Raw genomic sequence first — 18,691 nt, forward strand, 5'->3', positions numbered from 1 at the left:
TTCAATATTAAACTATTTTATTGCTTAGGTTTCTGTAGTACATGAATATAGAATCCTGGATCAGGATGCAACTCGAGAGGCTTGAAATCGCCGTAGATTTTGTGCTCCACATGTCCTCCGAAGGCCTCGTCCAGCATCTCGGTGAACTTGTCTAATGTATGCGGATAGTAGCAGAGGCGGAACTCACTGGAAACAAGGAATTTATTCATATAATAATTGTACCTGTAGAATTAGTTAATATATGGTAATAGGTATCAATACTGTACGAACATACGTACAGTCGAACATTATAACCTCCTCCTTTTTTTTTGAAGTCGGTTAAAAAACAGTCATCTGTGACCGCCATGCAATCTAAACAGCCTAAAACGTTGCTTTGTTTGAAAAAAAAAAACAAATATACGCGGTTTAGATATGAAGAAATGTTTCATTTCCATTGTTATAAATCGCCAAAACTTAAAAAACTAAGAATATAATACATAATTATGAAAGTTACGTAATTTTCAACAGTGCCTAGTGGTTATCTACTAGCAAAAATAAGTATGTGGTTAGCACGTCTACAAAATTGGACGGAAAGATGTATTAGTAAGGCTCCAATTGTCCCACATTCAATAATAAATCAAACCATCGTTAATTAAAATTAAATATTATTATAGGATCATGACCACGACTAAAAAAACTCGTAAATTAAATTTAGTTTTCGGTACAAGGCCGAGTAACTTTGCCGCTTGCATTTAAATAACCATGTCTACGAGCGACCTGTGCGCCAATATTACAGCAAATTGTGATGACTGATGAGTTTATCTTTGTCGTAATCATTGAACATTTCTCCGATTGGAAAAAATAATAAAAAGCTAAGAATTGTCGTATTTACAATTTTTTTTTAAACAAAGCAAAGTTTTGGTTCTATATAAAATTTAATTAAGATTTCCGATTCCATTTGGTATAATATTCTCAAGTAAATATATAGAAGAAAATTTATAGGTACTACCATCATTGTTCTACACTACGAAATTGCTCCTTGGCGTCTTGGGATTTAATTCTTTAGAAGTAAGACGGCCACGCATTCATCATCTGCTGGCAGTGCCGGGCCGCGGCGCGGCGGTGCGCACTGAGTCTCACAGTAAATCACCGCTTGTTCGCGCTCTATTGCGCTTCTGATTTCTGCACCAGACAGTGACGTTTTTGCAAGTTCATGGGTGGCTGTGTGTGATGAATATTTAAGGTTTTGTAAGAGGATGAATGAACGTCTGTCTTCACAAATTATTAATACAAATTGTCTATTTATGAATTTCACAGTGCCTGGGTATTTTGCTGTAATGCTGTGTAATTTTATGAAGTAAATAAATATAAAAGCTATATACTAACGATTTTTCGTTGAATTCGGCGTCGGCAGTGGCGTCAATGCAGTAGTCGAGGGCGATCAGCTGGGGTTTGCCTGCCACCACTAGCACCGACGTCTTTATATCCACCGGATACATAGTCTGCAATCAATTGTCATTAGATATTATCAAGGTGGTCATAACAAAGACAAAATAATATATGTCCACAGAGTTGGAGCGGTATACTTAGCAATACTTTTATTTTAAATCCTGTTGAGGCGGTAGGTACTCGTATATTACAATCATGTTTTCATACAAAAGTTTTTACACACTTGTGTCCAAATTTAAGAATTTTGTAGGCACTAACAATGTTAATGTGGTATGATTAACGGTAGACTTTCATTTACGGTAATATAAAAATACAACTCCATTAAATTACTTTATGACGTCAATACAATTTTTATACGTATAAACTCTTTATAATCATATATAAGTAAGTAATATGTACATATATACTATGTAATGAGCTCAAAAACATTACTTATACGACAAAAAAACGGTAATGTTTGAATACAATCGAGCAAAAACTTTGTGATTAAAAACTAAAATCTGGTATTATGGCTTAGACGCCTAACCTGTCCCATACAATTTACTGAAAAGCTTTGTTATTAAAACAGGTATCGCATGTACAGCCTAGACAGGAGCGCCGATAATAAACGCCGGTTGGCGGCACACCGACAAAAAAGTGTCGGCGGCGGCGGCGTTTCGGCGGCGCGAGCGCGACCTTAAAACGAATTTGTATATCGGTGTTTGTTTTTACAAAAACCGCAATAGAAATACTTTTTGAAAGGAAAAAAATACCATACTTATTTTCTATAGTAATCAAATTTTTATCAGTTCGATCAGGCGCTCCGAACGTACGCACGCGCTCGTTTCCATATTGTGTATGCGTAGTGAAAATGGCGACGCCAGAAATTGACAAATGAATTTTTTAAACAAAAGATCTTTAAATATAAACTCATTAACTAATTTTTGTCGCCTATCTATGTCACTTCTGCTGAGGCCGGATGGCTCGCTGGCCTTCATTGCAGCAGACAAGGCAAATCTTTTTGCCTCACTCTTTGCAAAGAGTTCGCGTCGGGATCTAATCTTACCTCAGGCTGGCTGCACTATGGCGCCAATTCGCATACGCCAAAAAGGTACTTAGAACTCTGCGGAATCTAGATGTGAATAAAGCTAGCGGGCCAGATGGAATTCCAGCACTAGTCCTACGTAACTGTGCGCCTGAGTTGTCTCCTGTTCTCACACGCCTACGCCTGTACCGCCTCTCACTTGAGACTGGTGTAGTTCCCAGGTCGTGGAAGCTTGAAAACGTGCAACCTGTGCTGAAAAAAAAGCAGAACTGACTCTGTCAAACTATAGACCTATCTCAGTCACTTCCATACTCTGCAAGACTATTGACCGTGTACTCAACAACCGTCTTTTGTCGCACCTTGAAGACAACGACCTCCTCAGTGATCGCTAGTACGAATTCCGAAGACGGCGATCAACTGGGGATCTTCTTGTCACATATGGGGCGTGGCTATAGAAAAGCAAGGTGAAGCTCTTGCAGTGTCTTTGGATATTTCTAAAGCCTTTGACAGTATCTGGCACGCAAACCTTTTAAGTAAGCTTTCTTTTTTATGGGCTTCCCACTTTGCAATTGGATCTCGGATTTCTTGAGCGAACGTTCGATTCGAGAGGTCTTAGAAGGCCATTCTTCCGAACATATGGCGATAGATTCCTCTTGGTTTCCAGGAAGCTTGAGATTCTTTCCAGGGTGAGGCGTTCCATCACACCGGGACAAGCACCATATCTTTTTACGTTAGTCCTACCTACCCTTAGGGCATACGAGAAGGAAACTATAACCTGTGCGCGCACAGGAACCTTACAAGTTCAGGTTCTGACTCCAGATCAGCCAGTGTACAGGGTTCTGACATACCTCTGCCACTCGACTTCATCCAGTTCTTCGAGAGGCTAGTGCCAGGTGAGCTGCCCCGGGTGCACGTACAATACCCTCCCTATTGTCCAGATAGGTACCTGTAGGCTCGCTCAATTCCTGTTGCGCATTGCACAACTAGCAGTTGCCACCGTTAAGCCGTCGACTTTGTGTCCACTACCAAATCTCCTCATTGGTGGCAGAGCTGTAAGGCACGCTCGCTTTACGACGCCGAAAAACGACGTCTCTCCAGTTCCCAATAACCTAAGCGGCTGGAGGGACCGAACGATATCTAGCTTATCCTCTACTAGCTCTCCGGGCTAGTGCCGGAGATGCCAGTCGCAGTGTCCTACGACAATGTCCGGACATAGCTTCCAATTTAAAGGGCACAGGGCTCACGTGCTCCGCGCGTCTCCTCGCATACAGGCCCTCAACTAGACCGCTACTAAGACGCGCTAGCTGCTCACGAGACAGACGCCCCGGACACTTGCAACCGGGGCATACAAACATGTCCGTCTCTGCAGCTAACCACAAACCCCAGCGAGTCCATACCCATGACCGGGTCCGCCAGAGACGCCCGCGAAGGCGTATCACTGGCGGAGGGCTTGGCCCGGACGCCCGCAGCACCCTGATCTTGCCGTCGAGCCCGTAGTCTCTCCAGAAAACCCTATCTCTAGGGTCAGTAGATAGGGACACACACACCGGGACAGTTGCTTCAGCTGTACCAAGCACAAATCCGATCGTACATGGAGTACTGCTGCCACCTTTAGGAAGGCTGTGCTACATACCAACTGGCCACCTTGGATTCAATTGACAACCGTGCCAAGAAGCTTATAGGTGACTCGGAATTAGTGGAGGCGAAGCTGCAGAGCCTTAAACACCGCCGTAAATTTGTCAGCTTATCGGAATTTTACAGGATATGTCACGGAGAGTGTGCGATGGAATTACACGATTTTTATTCCGGTTTCCCCTTTCCATCACCGAGGGACTAGGCGTAGACTTGGGTTCCACTTCTATGTTGTGTGTGTGTGTGTCACATTCCAAAGATTCGCACGAAGCGTTACGGTTCCACATTTATATGGCGAACGGCTATGGAGTGGAATTACCTGCCTGCAGACATGTTCCCTAAACGTTATAACTTAGGCCTTTTCATGGCGAAAGTGAATAGACATTCATCCATCGTCGACCTCATCGTCACTTTCCATTAGGTGAGATGGAGGTCATATGCGAACTTACATTAAAAAAAAGTTTTATCTTAGAAAAGTCATTTTATGACGTCGCCATTTTCACATACACAATACGGAAGCATGCGCGTGCGTACAATCAGAGCGCCTGATCGAACTGAACGGCGCCGGCGCGGCGCGCCGATTGCATTTGTTAGTGGCGGCGGCGCGCCGGCGCGGCGCGGCGCTCATGTCTAGTACAGCCTAGAGATGAAACGGATAGTAATTTAGCCGGATGCCAGATATCCGGCGGGCATCTAGACCTGATAGTCGGATATTTGATCCACTGCCTTAAATATGTTGCGACCGATTTACGGCGCGCATCGCCGTGATTGATTGATTAGTGAATTATTGCACTTTCACATTGACGATTTGTTTTGTTGTGATCACTTGGTTTTTATAAAAACGATAAATTTATTCGGTAATACAAACAAATACATAACAGAAAAATATTAAAATAAAATATTAGTGAAAATAATCGCAAATTTGGCACATGCACATTTCGCGCGGTGGAGAATGTAAAAAGGAATTACATCATCCTTTGGCTAAAATTATTAATTTTTATAAGTATAAGCCTAGTACATAGGTTCCTAAACCTTTTGGCTCACTGCCCACTTAGGAAAGATAAAAAAATTTCAACGCCCACCGCCACAAAAAAATATTGAAAACACGTATTTTTTAAATTAACATGACACGAAAAATCAGAAGGAAAAAAAAAGAGATTTCTATAGATGATTCGGGTTTTTTTTTTTCAAATGCGGTAGTACCCCCTGGGGAGCATGAACCCCCCAATTGCTTCCAAGGCCTCTACCGCGCTAGGAATCTTCAGCGTGTAGAGCGCTGGTGGAGTTCTGGTGGATTGTAATGTACGATTGCAATCCACATTTCACATTAGTGAAAGCGTGTGTCGCTGCTGATACCGCTTGGAATGTTCAGTAGACCGTAGATCTTGCTTAGTGAGTTTGGTAGTTTAAGTGGAAATAAATCTGGTTTAAAAAAAATTTTATTATTTTAAAGTATATTTTAAAGTCTGTCGCGGTTGGGTAGGGAGTGACCGTCGAAAGAAATAAAATCAGAATGCGAAAGAAAATGGAACAATTCAAAATTTTAAATTTAAATATGAGTAGAAGAAGAAAAACGATACGATACGAATGGAGAGAACGATGCCAAAAGGTGGGATAACGATATAAGCAGGTCACACCGTCACGAGCGCCCACACTGGTAGAGACCACTTTGGGAAACTATGGCCTAGCACTTGATTCATCCGTAATTATGTTGTTTCAATTTGATTTCATCAATTTGCTTGTGATCTAACTAATTCTGAGTCTTGATACCAAATTTGCCAATAACAAATATTTTAATCTACTTACACGTTTCATTATTATAAGTACACATTGTATTTGAAGATAGTTCAAATCGATCGTGATTACAATTTTCATCTATTCGTCTTATGCGTTCTAATTCGTTTAGCAGTGTGCAAGAGTGTATAGTGAAAAACTGTCCTCTGAAGCGTCTCGATTATGAAAATAAATAAAACCAATGTTTCCCACTTAATACAGAAAAACTGAAACTGGTCTTCATCCACCATAATTTCCCTTTTTTTTTTCTTTTTTTTTTTTTATTGCGACTCGACAAAATGACTGTACCGCGCCTGATGGAAAGTGCGAATACAGTCCAGAGATGAGAGTAACGGATGGAAAACACAAATATCTTCACTCCGTCACTATCATTTTGCCGGTCTGGCCAAATGCACTGGATGTACACCAACTGATCCCTGAACGCGATTCGCAAAAGCGTTTCACTGTGGAGGGTTTTCCGCCGTGTGTACTGTGGTCGCTATCCAGTCGGCACAGAGCCTACCACAATGCTAAGCAGATGGACACTTGAGACGCCCTCGGTCGCCTCTTACGACCCCCACGGGCATGTATGGGGAGGCGACAATGTATTCTTAAGCCGTCGCCCCACGGCTACAAATTTTATTTACTACTAATTTTATTTACTAGCCTTTATTGGAATTTGAGTACTAAATTTACAGATAACGTTATCTTCATAGTTCTTTCAGTTACAAGTAATAAACAGATTGTTAACGATCATGTAGTTGCTGTTTATCCTATTACTATCAATTTTTTATCAATAATTAAATTTATTTGATAATGAACTTTCTCAGTTTTAAAGATCTAAACAAAAAGATCTAAAGAGAAGGATAGTAAAAAATAGGTCGGATACCGGAAGTTACCGGATATCCGTTTCATCTCTAGTACAGAAAATTCGTCAATAATTTATTTGCAGAATTTGGTAGTGCCTCTAAAAATCTCGGTTCCCTACCATTACCAGGAGCCGAGACCTAGAGCAGGTCCCTTGCAATTTGAGTCTTAACACACTGTACCTGTGCTGTGTTGTACGGTGTTACCTACACCATTAAAATCTACACAAGGCGTAGGTATAGTCGCTTTTCCAGCTTATGAACCTACGAACATGAAACATTGAATGTTGATAAGAATTTGTAGATAATTACTTTGTTTGCCTTTACCGATTACACACGTATCTTTTGCTCTGCCTATCATTAATTTTGTTTACTTTTGCTCACACTTAAATCGACTGTCGCCAGGCACTCTGCAAAACACTACATTTTACACATATAATTTTACATAAGAAACTTGAGAAAAAAGAGAAACTTGAAAAGAAAATTTGAGATTATCAAATTGCTGTATTAAATTGTTCCCGGCCTGTTACAATATTTTAAGTTTGGACACATATGTAATAATAAATTCCACGTATCGCTTATTTTCGTCATCTTGAAGCTACTAAACACAACCTATGGAACTGTTAGGCAAACGTTACTAAACCTAAAATAACTGTTACCGTTAAAAGCTGCACAAAAGGGTATGTACTGGTATTTACTGTGTAACAGTGTTGTCAACTTCCATTTTAACGCTCGATAGTGAATTTCCCGTATAACGGTTTTATCATTATTAGGCTTAGCCCCTTTTTTAGATTTTTAACAAGGGAACCTGAAAAGTATGTTGTTATTTTATAATACATAATTATGTATATGTACAACTTGGTGCAACTCAATGGCTGGAGTTAAACAAACTGGTTGTTATTGGTAGTCCGAGGTTGATAATAGGGCCTGTTTATTTGGTTAATTTATTCTAAATATACGTATTATCTTAGCCGATTTCGGCTACAGCGAATACTATTGTTTAGAATGAGAGATACGGTTGTAAAACCGTATAACGGTGTTTTAATTAACTCTAGTCAAATTCTAACCTAGAGTTTATGATGAAGCAGTTACACAATCAAACCATTTTGCGTCCCACCTGGGCACGGGTCTCAGGCGAGGGTTTAGCCCATAATCCACTACACTGGGTCAATACGGTTTGGGGACTTCATAAGTTTTCCGAGGGTAGTCAACTACACTTCGGCGTGCAGTCAATAAATCAAAGCCCCTAATAAATAAAAAGTTAAACAAACATCAACAAAAAATTTATACGATGAAAGAGAGCGGGCAAGTTGAAAGACCGATCAAGGCGAACTCACCATGACCGTTGTGTACGAAAACATTGTTGCGTTGGTGAGGCGAAATATGTGTGTCAGGACCGTAACAAGTGGTAGGTTGTTGAGACAACACTCTATACCACTGCCTACCCCGATGGGACAGGCCTTGAAGTATATTATGTATGATATATAGGTTTTAAGACTTTCGTGGTTGTTCACTAAATGATTATCACTAATATCAGGTTTCTTACCACCCCATGCCTTCTTTTTATTTTCCCGATATTTCGGAACGGTTGCACGCTCCATGGTCACGGGTTGACTGGACGGCGGCAGATGACAGCTTTAAGAGCAGACATATCTGTCTACCCTCTTGCGCTGTCGATGACTACCTTCATCGCGATTTGGTATGGCGTTACCATTGTCACTCACTTTTTTCACACAAACCACACTCACTGTATCCACACGCGAAACTGAACTCGATGTGTTTATGTTTTTATTACTGCATGCACTAAGGACCGGATTCCATGCACTGGACAGTTTAAAACCATCAACACGGTTAAATGTTTTGTATCACAAAGATCGTAAGTTCTATTGGTTAATTTATTTATTTATTTATTTATTTATTTATTCATTTATTTCAGGCAACTAAGGCCCATATAACAAATACCTTACAGACTAACATACATATTATTATTATTGATACATACCTTACAGACTAACATACATATAAAATAATATAAACTTATTAACTATTTACACGAATTACTATTCGGCGACGTGCGACGCAAACAAGTGTCATGTATAACCGCCGGAACATGACACCCTTCGGCCAAAACTCTACCTGCATGAAGGTCGACAGATGGACCGTTAATGACCTGACGACTGAATGTAAGTGTTTTGGATGATGATATGAAGTAGCATGTAAATATTTGTCCGTGTGAATTGGTTTTCTGTGCACATAATGACCGAGTGAACCGTCTTGTCGGACTTTGACCAATACATCCAAAAATGCAAGCGCGCGATTTTTCTCAGTTTCACTAGTGAACTTCATTCCGTTAAGGGTATTGTTAACGCGCTTTCCATTTGAAAACGTCATATGTGGTGTTGAAGAAGCCATTGTGTACCTATAATAGGGTGCCAGCTAGTGATGCTGAAACCTTACGTCAAGACGTGGCTGTAGCCTTGCGACACGCTCGTCTACCACCAAAAAACATGAGTACTCAGGAATTGATGGCTGTAAAAGAACTTAGGGCTGATACAACAATTATAGTACTGAAGGCAGACAAGGGAAACGCCACTGTGATTACGGACGTTGAAGAATACGACTGTAAAATAAAAGTATTACTGGAGGTTGGCATGACATACAAACATGTAACATACAATACATACCGACTGCCAGAGTGAAACGACAGACGGGTGCCATTATTACTGAATGTAGGAGCGCTATCCCAGTTGATATTGAAAAACAACTATTACATCCACATATCGTCCAACCGCCGAGGCTTTATGGTTTGCCAGAGATCCACAAAACTAACGTACCATTACGACCAATAGTGAGTCAGATAGACTCACCCACGTTTGAATTGGCAAAATATGTGTCTCGTACACTAACACGTCTAGTAGGCACACCGAACTCCTTTGTGAAAGACTCCAGGCATTTCATTGAGATCCTAAACTGTGCCATAGTTAACGAAAATGAGACAATGGTTATAGTTATGACGTTGAGTCTCTTTTCACAAACGTATCAATAAAGGAGTGCATCGACGTTATCAAAGTGAAATTTCAAGAAAATAACATCCCAATGGAGATTGCTCAATTACTCGAACATTGCTTAAACACGACCTACTTCCTGTACAATGGCCAATACTACCTTCAGATTCATGGTGTACCGATGGGCAGAAGTCTCGTTGCTCCCATTTTTTGTTGCCAACATTTGGATGGAACACTATGAACACGGCACCATTCTGTCAGCACCATCAACAATAGAATTATGGAAGAGGTATGTTGATGACGTATTTTCCGTAATGGAAGGAAAGGACATACAAAATTATTGCACGTCTTAACAACACCCATAACAAAATGAAGTTCACTTGTGAAATTGAGAAAAATCGCGCGCTTGCATTTTTGGATATATTGGTCACAGTCCGACAAGACGGTTCACTAGGTCATTCTGTGTACAGAAAACCAACTGACACGGACAAATATTTACACGCTACGTCACATCATCACCCAAAACACCTACATTTGGTCGTCAGGTCATTAACCAATAGAGCTTATGATCTTTGTGATGCACACCACCTACCACAGGAAGAGGAGCACGTTAAGACGGTTTTGCGACAGAATGGATACGAAATAAAAACATATAAACCAATACACAAAAGGAAGAAGCAAATTGACGTACAGGGACTATCAGTTTTTCTACCCTATGTCCAAGGGGTGACAGATAAAATAGCTAGGTTGCTAAGGAAGTTTTCCATAAAAACTGTTTTCACCCCCTTAACCAGAATAGGAAAAATGTTACATTCACCAAAAGACCACCTTCCTTTACAAACGCCGGGTGTCTATAAAGTGAACTGCAGTTGTGGGAGCTCGTATATCGGTCAGACTAAACGAACAATTGTCGATCGTATGAAGGAACACATCCGAGCAGTAAAAAACAATGATGAACAGAAGTCGGCTATAGCACAACATCTCACACAGACTGACATTAACAACTGGATCGAGTTGCATAGCCCCCAGGTACTCACCACATACCACGGTTGGTTGGTACGAGAAGCCATCGAGATCACCAAGTACAAAACATTTAACCGTGATGATGGTTTTAAACTATCCAGTGCATGGAATCCAGTCCTTAGTGCGTGTAGTAATAAAAATAAAAACACCTCAAGTTCAGTTTCGCGTGTGGATACAGTGAGTATGGTTTGTGTGAAAAAAAAATGTGACAATGGTAACGCCACAACAAATCGCGATGAAGGTAGTCGTCGACAGTGCAAGAGGGTAGGCAGATATGTCTGCTCTTAAAGCTGTCATCTGCAACCGTTCCGAAATATCGGGAAAATAATAAGAAGTCATAACGTGGTAAGAAACCTGATATTAGCGATAATCATATTATGTATGATGTTTCATTTATTTATATATGTTATATAAACAATTATCAATTTGTTACTTACATTAGCATTGTAGTATATGGAATGACCGGGCGTGGCACCGCTGTTCAACATCGCGTCATAATTTCTATGATCAATGATCAATAGACCTCCAGGTTTTAAGCATTTGGCGAAGTTTTCCAGGCACATTTTCTGCATACGCTGGTCACCATATTCGTCCAGGAGATGAGGGAATGAATTTCCAAGGCAGATAACTGCGTCGAACAAAACGCCGGGCAGGAATCTATGTACGTCTTGTGGTAACGTCTCCCAGTTTGCTTCTTCGATTACTGTTTAGATTAATGTTTTTTTTTGTTGTTAAATAGTCAATGCACATGCATAAATTATATAAAGTTTCTAGTAAGTACCAAGGGATATGTAAACTAAAAAAAATTAAAGAAACAACTTGCATAAAGACTAAGTAAATTTTATGTAGAGTCATTTGGGGTAACAGAGCGCATTGGGTAAGTGTGCACAGGAGTTATATCTCCGGAACGAAGGAAGAGGGGTGGTAGGGGCTTGAGTGGCCATTTAGTTCCGATTTGGTTCTGGTTAACCTTATTTAAGCAAAAATCCGTTTTTGTTGTTAACATCCATAGATTTTTGTATATCGGAAAACAGTGTAGCACCTGTATTTTTTTTATCTTATAACAGTAAATTGTTTTCGTTTTTCATTTATGAACATATTTACGCTATAAGAAAAATTGCAGGTTATATTCTGTTTCAAATATTTTGACACATGATCATTCATTTGCAATTCAGTGCTCTGGGGAAAGTGTGTGCGGGCACGTGTACGCTTATGTTTCCTTGCCCTGTCGTAATATTTTCGTCCATTATATTTGTACAATATTTCTAAAATGTTTTTTTTTATACTTCAGAACCTAATCGTCATGCCGCTGAATTATGCACGAAAAAACCCGAACTTACACCAATTTGTAAGTTTTGATAATAAGTTAATTTTTTCTGGATCTAGATATTTTTTCCATTCATCATTTTTAATATTTTTATATTACTTATAGTAAGTAATACCAACAATACAATTCAAACATATGTAGGTTTTTTAATAAAGAATACTTTTTATTATTATTACATTCATTTTGACTAACTTTACATGTGGCTTTATTGTACCAAGGGTACGACGTTCAGACAGACAAACTTAAGTGACGTTACTTAAAGGATTCGTAATTTGTTTCCGCAACCCTAATAACACGTCTCACAAAAGTCTATTGAGAACGCCAGTACTAATTGAAAAACAGACACGACCTTTTTTAGTGAGTTCGTGTTCTCAAACAATACATACTCCACTGATCGTAGTTGGGATTCTTTCTGTTCTCCCATCGCGCCTTAAGCGCATACTTCAACATCTTATCCGAAGCGTCCACTGACACCACTTTGAAGCCTTCGTCCACGAGCATCATTGAGTCTATTCTGAAATTAAATAAAGCTACGTTAACACAAGAAAAAACCGCCTTCGTAAGCGGTGTTCCGAAATTTGCTTTAAAGTAAACCCTATCGCATGCCGAATACCGCATTAAAATGTGTTCAATCCTTTTCGGGCAAATGGTAACACGCATAATCGTAACAAAGCCACGATTGTGTAACTTATGTCATCGACTCATCATAACAAAGATAAACTTATATTCCTCCGTGGGCGAACGGTTACCGGACTGCCCAAGTTCGATTCCCGGGCCCAGAGAAATACCTGTATGGCCTACATTTATTTCTCTCGTAAGTTTGGATGTAATTTGTGGTTGTCTATGTGTGTGTCCATGGCACCCGCGACACAGGGTTTCCCGAGTGCGGGGCTATGTTGAGTGTGTGCGTTATTAAAAAAAACCTAAAAGTTTCTGATGTGTTCTCGAATGATCTTATGTTCTGTGGTAATATTTTAATCGATATACAACACTACACGTAACTAATAAGAAGTATGAAACCGTAAGAATTTTAATCATTTCATCATGACATGAACCGTCCGTTAATTAAATAACATGTTGTTTCACGTATTATCTCTTGTTATTAGAAGATGAATAACAAACTGAACTGGTTTAAGCTGGATAAAATAACGACCCGATACATAATTTAAATTTTTTACGATAAAATTATTTAATGCTTAATTTACATTTACAGTATCTGTCTAGAGTGGAATAAAATAAAGAGATTGAGTATTTCCATAAAGGTCAATAAGTATATCGAATATATTTTTAAGTATATTTCCATCTAAACTGGCTGAATAAGTTGTTAAAATGTTTTTTTATAGGCTTTAAGAAAAAAAGTATTTTACGAATTTTGATTGCGAGGATCTCAATTTTAAGGTTGAAAGGAATGGGATGCTAAATTTTTAGACTAAAATATTAAAACATTAATAATGTAATATTTGGAGGAAAGGAAGGTGGAAGGAAGTCGGATCAGGTCTCCGAACTGGAACTACCTAGCTGTCAGCACCGTACCCCACCAGGCGACTGAGTGTTATCGATGGAAACAGATAATTGGCAGGGTGAAGTGGAGTCACGATCGGTCATCTATCACAAACTCGAATTTATTTTCCGAAATAACGTTTGTTCGGATTGTCATTACACCGAAAACCGAATTATAACGAAACCTTTGTTCTTTCAAGATATGTTGGATGTTTATCGCAAAGCCTCGATTACATTCGGTTAGATTAGGTTTAAAAGAAAAAACATTTTCCTCTCAAAATAAATTTCTTCCGAAGTTATGAAAATTCGAGTGTTCGTTATTTCTGGAAAATGTCATTTCGAACTACTGATAGGTAACCGTCACGATCCTCAGAAGTGAGGAAGCGATTAAAAAAATGTAATATTTTCGTAATTGAAGAAAAAATAGAATACAAAAGCAGGCAGGTACTTACCCAGTGCCACAAGCAGCATCCAATACCCTCTCGCAACCATGTGTCTTGAGCAAGCCAATTAAAAAGTCCTTATAGTTTTGTGTTCTCTGATTGATGTCTCCAATGAATTTCTTCCATATCCTAGCGGCCTTTCCATCTGCGTATTGATCCTTGACTCCCTCTGAGGGTATACCTTCCGATCGCGCGTGAAATACTTGGTCCGATGACATTCTGGCCTAGGCACTTATTTAAGCTATAAATTAAAATTATTATATTTCTAGAAACAGGCCGACAAAAAGTGTACATGAACCTAGTTGAGCGTAAGACCTTTTATATTTAATATTTTTTATTAAATCTCGACGTTATCATCATTTACTCTATTGATGAAAACGTCGTGAGAAAACCGCTGCTTGTCGAAAATATACGTAAAAATCTACTAAGAGCTTTTTTGCAGTTCTCAACCCGCATAGAGTGTCAGGCTCAACTTCAACACTACACTTATTCGACAAGAGCTATGTTCAAGTTACACACGCGTAGTGGTGGAAATATAACCCAATTTCCTTTCTCCTTAGTAATAATCCGTATCTAGCCGTGTAACCGGTGTATATCAGTACTTACATGTGCCTTAACGTACCGTTTAAAAATCGCACTTATTTATATCAACTTTCTCTAGTTGTATAAAACTTTAGAGAACACGTTCAAGTTATTACTAGAGAAAACATTAAATACGGAAATACCATCTCGCATCTGAGTTAAGTACTAAGGTCTAGTACTTAATAATAAAAATGCCTCACTTCGAGCTTATGTTATCAGAAATGCCAACCATTGCACATTATTAAACGGAACTTCTTATCAATAAATTGAAGCACCTCCAAATTTTTTATGTTCTGAATCGTCAACGTAAACTTTCAGGTTACTTACTTTTATTTCACTATAAGACTTATTAATGATTGTAAGTTTCGATATGTTATAACTGTCTCGCCTGCCATCCAACTGAGTGTTCAAGAAAGAAAAATGCTGATATAAACGGTGTGACCTTCCTGATACTAATACACGTCATTGATGTATGACGGTATATTATGGTATGGCCTGTTAGTTGTGAATTAAAAATATTAACCCTGTAGGCATTACAATGTAAAAGTGCCATTATAAAGTTTTAAAAAGATATAAAAATTAGCCAAAAAAATTTACACGCACTTAAGCACTAACAATTTACTACGAAGTATATAAATGGTAAGTACGCTTTCAAATACACACACCTTTAAAGTCTTTTTAGAATGACTTTACAAACAAAATTAATCTTCGGCTAAACATCTATTCGCGTAGAGCCATTTTATTATAAGATAAATAACTATTTTAAGGGTCATACTTTTCCTAAAAGATCCTCGTTCTCCATAAACACATTGTTAACGTACAGACAATTTAGTTTAAGTGTATTAGAGTCCTCTTATAAGATTACATTATCATTGTAAATTAATAATGGCGAAATTAATTTGAAACTCTCCAAAACATCGACTTTATAGTACTTTGGGTAGTGGTTAGTAGCAGTTGTTTAATTAATTGTGGCAAATCTGTCTTGTGACTTACCTAAATATCCTAAAAGTAGCGTCTACGAAGTTACAATGAATGAGAGCTATACGAACGCCAATGATTCGCTCCTGTATGAGAAGGTGAAGGTTCATTTAGTTAGATTATAGGCTATATACTTATACGTCTTGTTTTCGTCACGGTACGAGAGCCGGTTTGAACAACTTCAATTAACGGATTATTAAAATTCAACAACTCAAACACGGGTTTGCAAATAGTTATCTGCGTAATAAACTCTCTCTAGTGCGTACCACCGCGTTATTACTAACAGATAGATTGCGATAAATTGCGTTATAAGTTTCGGTTGGCTACACGTTTGAATTGGTGTCCTAGCTATCACACAGGCGCTGTTTAGCCGCTCTTCAAACTCCAACCAAACTATGTAGCAGAAGCAGTAACTGGCAGAAGAGATTGTCTTCTGCTACTGCAACTTGACATAAATGTACCTTTGGTTGCGTGTGAACCATATATAAATGGATTAGTTGCTGAGCAGAAAAGAAAACAAATGAGATCAGTAAATATTTCAGACGATACTGATAAAAACCATGATAATTACTATAGAAAACAACCATTGCGATCGCGTCTGCGTGAATGATAATACGCACACACTGTTTTATAAACCAACTGTTACCAAATCGGCCGTTAGTTAAAAAACAAACTGGCACGTGGTGACGTAATCGCCACGTTAGTTGCGAGATGCTATATCGCGCGACGCCGACATGCTCTACTTTGCTTTTGCTATATAAAGGCTCATTATATCAACAGTATTGTTTTTGCAAAAAAAATACAAACTGATGACTGATGATATACTACATCATAAAAACAGATTTTTGTACGGAACACCGAACTATTTAACACGGTCCTTCCTGATTTTTACAAAGGCCGAGTCAAAAAACAGACTCCCAACTTTTGTCCTCTTCTCTATCCTTTATTTCTAAAAGTAATTTAAAAATATGTATAATATTGTTTATTACACATACTTATAAATATGTATAATAAACAATTTATTATTAAATTAAATATTGTAATTTATTTACTAATAATCGAGTAGTCCACGAAAGTAAAGCCTCCCCGCATGATGTAGGTACCATTCCTTTCCTGTACTTCCGGCGCAACCTGGGCTACAATTGGCGAGTACCTTACGCCGTTTGGCAAATACTTCGACCACGATAGCAAGCATTACAGTGTTATGCAATCGATACGATAAGAAGATTCTAGTTGCATCTACATTTCATATTTGATCTTAAGGTTACCTCTTAGAATTTCATACTGAGCAGTACTTACTGTGCCTCCGTGTGCAACAACGACAGTTTTCTCTAATGACTGTGTAAAATATTTATCAAATTGTGCATTGCAAATTGTATGTACATACATACATGCAGCGCACCAAGTGGCCGCAGTAAGAAAAATTTGTTATAACAATATTTTACGTCTTAGTTAGCGACGACTGTCACAGTAAACTCATGCCAAAAAAATCCGTTAAAACTCTACAAAAAAAAATTTGCGAGATACTTAGGGGATGGAAAGTCGAGATACCGTCAACCATGGCAACTTTACCTTTCCCGAGTAATTACCATCCCTCACCTTGCGACACAAATTGATAATGTACATCTTATGTATTCATTAGGGCTTTGATCCCGGGAATCTAGGTCTGGATGTTTTCGAGTCTCGAGACTGAAATTTTCAGTCACGGGAATATCGAGACTTTCGAGATTAAACGGTCTTTGCTACTTACGTAACAACTATAAAAATGAAAAAATAACTTTCGTAAATAAGTTTTTGATTTTATAACTTGAGTTAATAAAACACTTAATTATGATATTACGTTTTAACTGTCTAAATGACTAGCCTATAAGTATAAAAACATATTTTTGCAAAAATTACTTGCATTTATTGAATTTTACGATGTTTCACCACCGTGGCTTAGTTGGCACAGCGTCTGGCACGGTTTGCTTGAAGACGTTGGTTCGAATTCGATCTTTGTATTAATACTTAAAATAAAGTTGTTTTTTGTGTTTACGATAATTAGCATTAGTGCCCGATCCTCCTAACTTTTAATTATAGTGTGATAAATAGGCCATATCGATCAGTGAACTTTACATTATGATGTGTAGAATATCGTCAGTAACGTGATTTTTAGATCTGGGAACGTTTTATTTGTTTTAGAGATGACAAAAGTGTTTGGTAATGTTACCACTTAATAGGTAAGGTTGCAACAACCGCCGCAGTGTCAACTTTACCTATGGATAGGGTTGACACTTTAGATTTTATTTATTTCATTTTGGGTTTAGGTTTTTTTAAACATAGAATTACATTATTTTAAACATAAAATCAGATTATCTTATTTTATACTGTATATTTTTTAATAAACTCAAAATGAGGAAAAATAAAAAATATACAGTTTAGTTACAAGTTCATAGCGGTTTCGGCGTTTGGGATATCATTAACTCAACTGGAGTTACGAATACTGGTGTTCCAATATTTGCTCCTGGTATAAAAATGTTAAATAATGTGTGATAGATTTAATTAAGCAAAAACAAAACTTACGTTTTTTTTCTAATTTACGTTCTGTCATTCTCACCATTCATAAAAAAATTTACTTTGAAAAATAAAAGCTGTTTACGTGTTTCACATTTTGCGGCAATCCTAACCGTAAACAGATTTTTGTATTGACAATTTTACTATTTTTTTTAAATTAATTTATTGCTGGCCATGGAAACAAAGACCTTTAGCCGAAAACATAAACGTTTAATTATATTTCTGTAAATATGGCCACCACAAAGAGGATAGGCAATTTGAGCCGGCGTGCTTGGATTGACTCGGGATTCCTTAGAACGGGCCGATACGGATATTTTAGTTCGAGATTCGTATAATTTCGCGTTTTAATCTTCGATTAAGGCACAATAGCACTATCCTATTCCACTTTAAACTAGATTTCACAAAATAATTGAAAGTCAAAATAAAAACGACACTTTTCCCTCCAAAAGGCCCAGAGCGAATCACAATTTTAGTAGCTCACTCTGTGTTGCCAATTTAAATACCTAAATAGATACTAAATCAATCAGGACGTGCGTGGCCTTAATGGTAAAATTAAC

General features: G+C 38.2%; 1 protein-coding gene across 2 annotated transcripts; it reads right to left on the reverse strand.

The window, feature by feature from the left end:
* On the reverse strand, nt 1-15,721 carry LOC113235265 (glycine N-methyltransferase). Of its 2 annotated transcripts, XM_026470912.1 has the most exons (6): nt 15,597-15,721; nt 14,031-14,262; nt 12,465-12,592; nt 11,189-11,454; nt 1,366-1,481; nt 1-186 (listed from the first exon to the last, which is right to left on the reverse strand). In XM_026470912.1, the coding sequence occupies exons 2-6, from the start codon at nt 14,237-14,239 to the stop codon at nt 18-20; spliced, it is 888 nt and encodes a 295-aa protein (XP_026326697.1). In that variant the 5' UTR covers nt 14,240-14,262; nt 15,597-15,721; the 3' UTR covers nt 1-17. The 2 variants fall into 2 exon arrangements, with proteins under 2 accessions (XP_026326697.1, XP_026326698.1); XM_026470913.1 differs by lacking the exon at nt 15,597-15,721 and having other exon boundaries at nt 14,031-14,282.
* Between the last annotated feature and the right edge of the window lie 2,970 nt (nt 15,722-18,691).

This window comes from Hyposmocoma kahamanoa, unplaced genomic scaffold (assembly GCF_003589595.1).
Source record: "Hyposmocoma kahamanoa isolate Upper Pololo Valley unplaced genomic scaffold, ASM358959v1 87, whole genome shotgun sequence".
Taxonomy (NCBI): domain Eukaryota; kingdom Metazoa; phylum Arthropoda; class Insecta; order Lepidoptera; family Cosmopterigidae; genus Hyposmocoma; species Hyposmocoma kahamanoa.

Excerpts from the sequence above, each read along its gene's own strand:
- LOC113235265 (XM_026470912.1), bottom strand. The coding sequence starts at position 14,239 with ATGTCATCGGACCAAGTATTTCACGCGCGATCGGAAGGTATACCCTCA. Across the intron at positions 12,593-14,030 it reads GATGCTGCTTGTGGCACTGG|AATAGACTCAATGATGCTCG; the intron begins GTAAGTACCTGC and ends ATTTAATTTCAG. Across the intron at positions 187-1,365 it reads GCCGAATTCAACGAAAAATC|TGAGTTCCGCCTCTGCTACT; the intron begins GTTAGTATATAG and ends CCTTGTTTCCAG.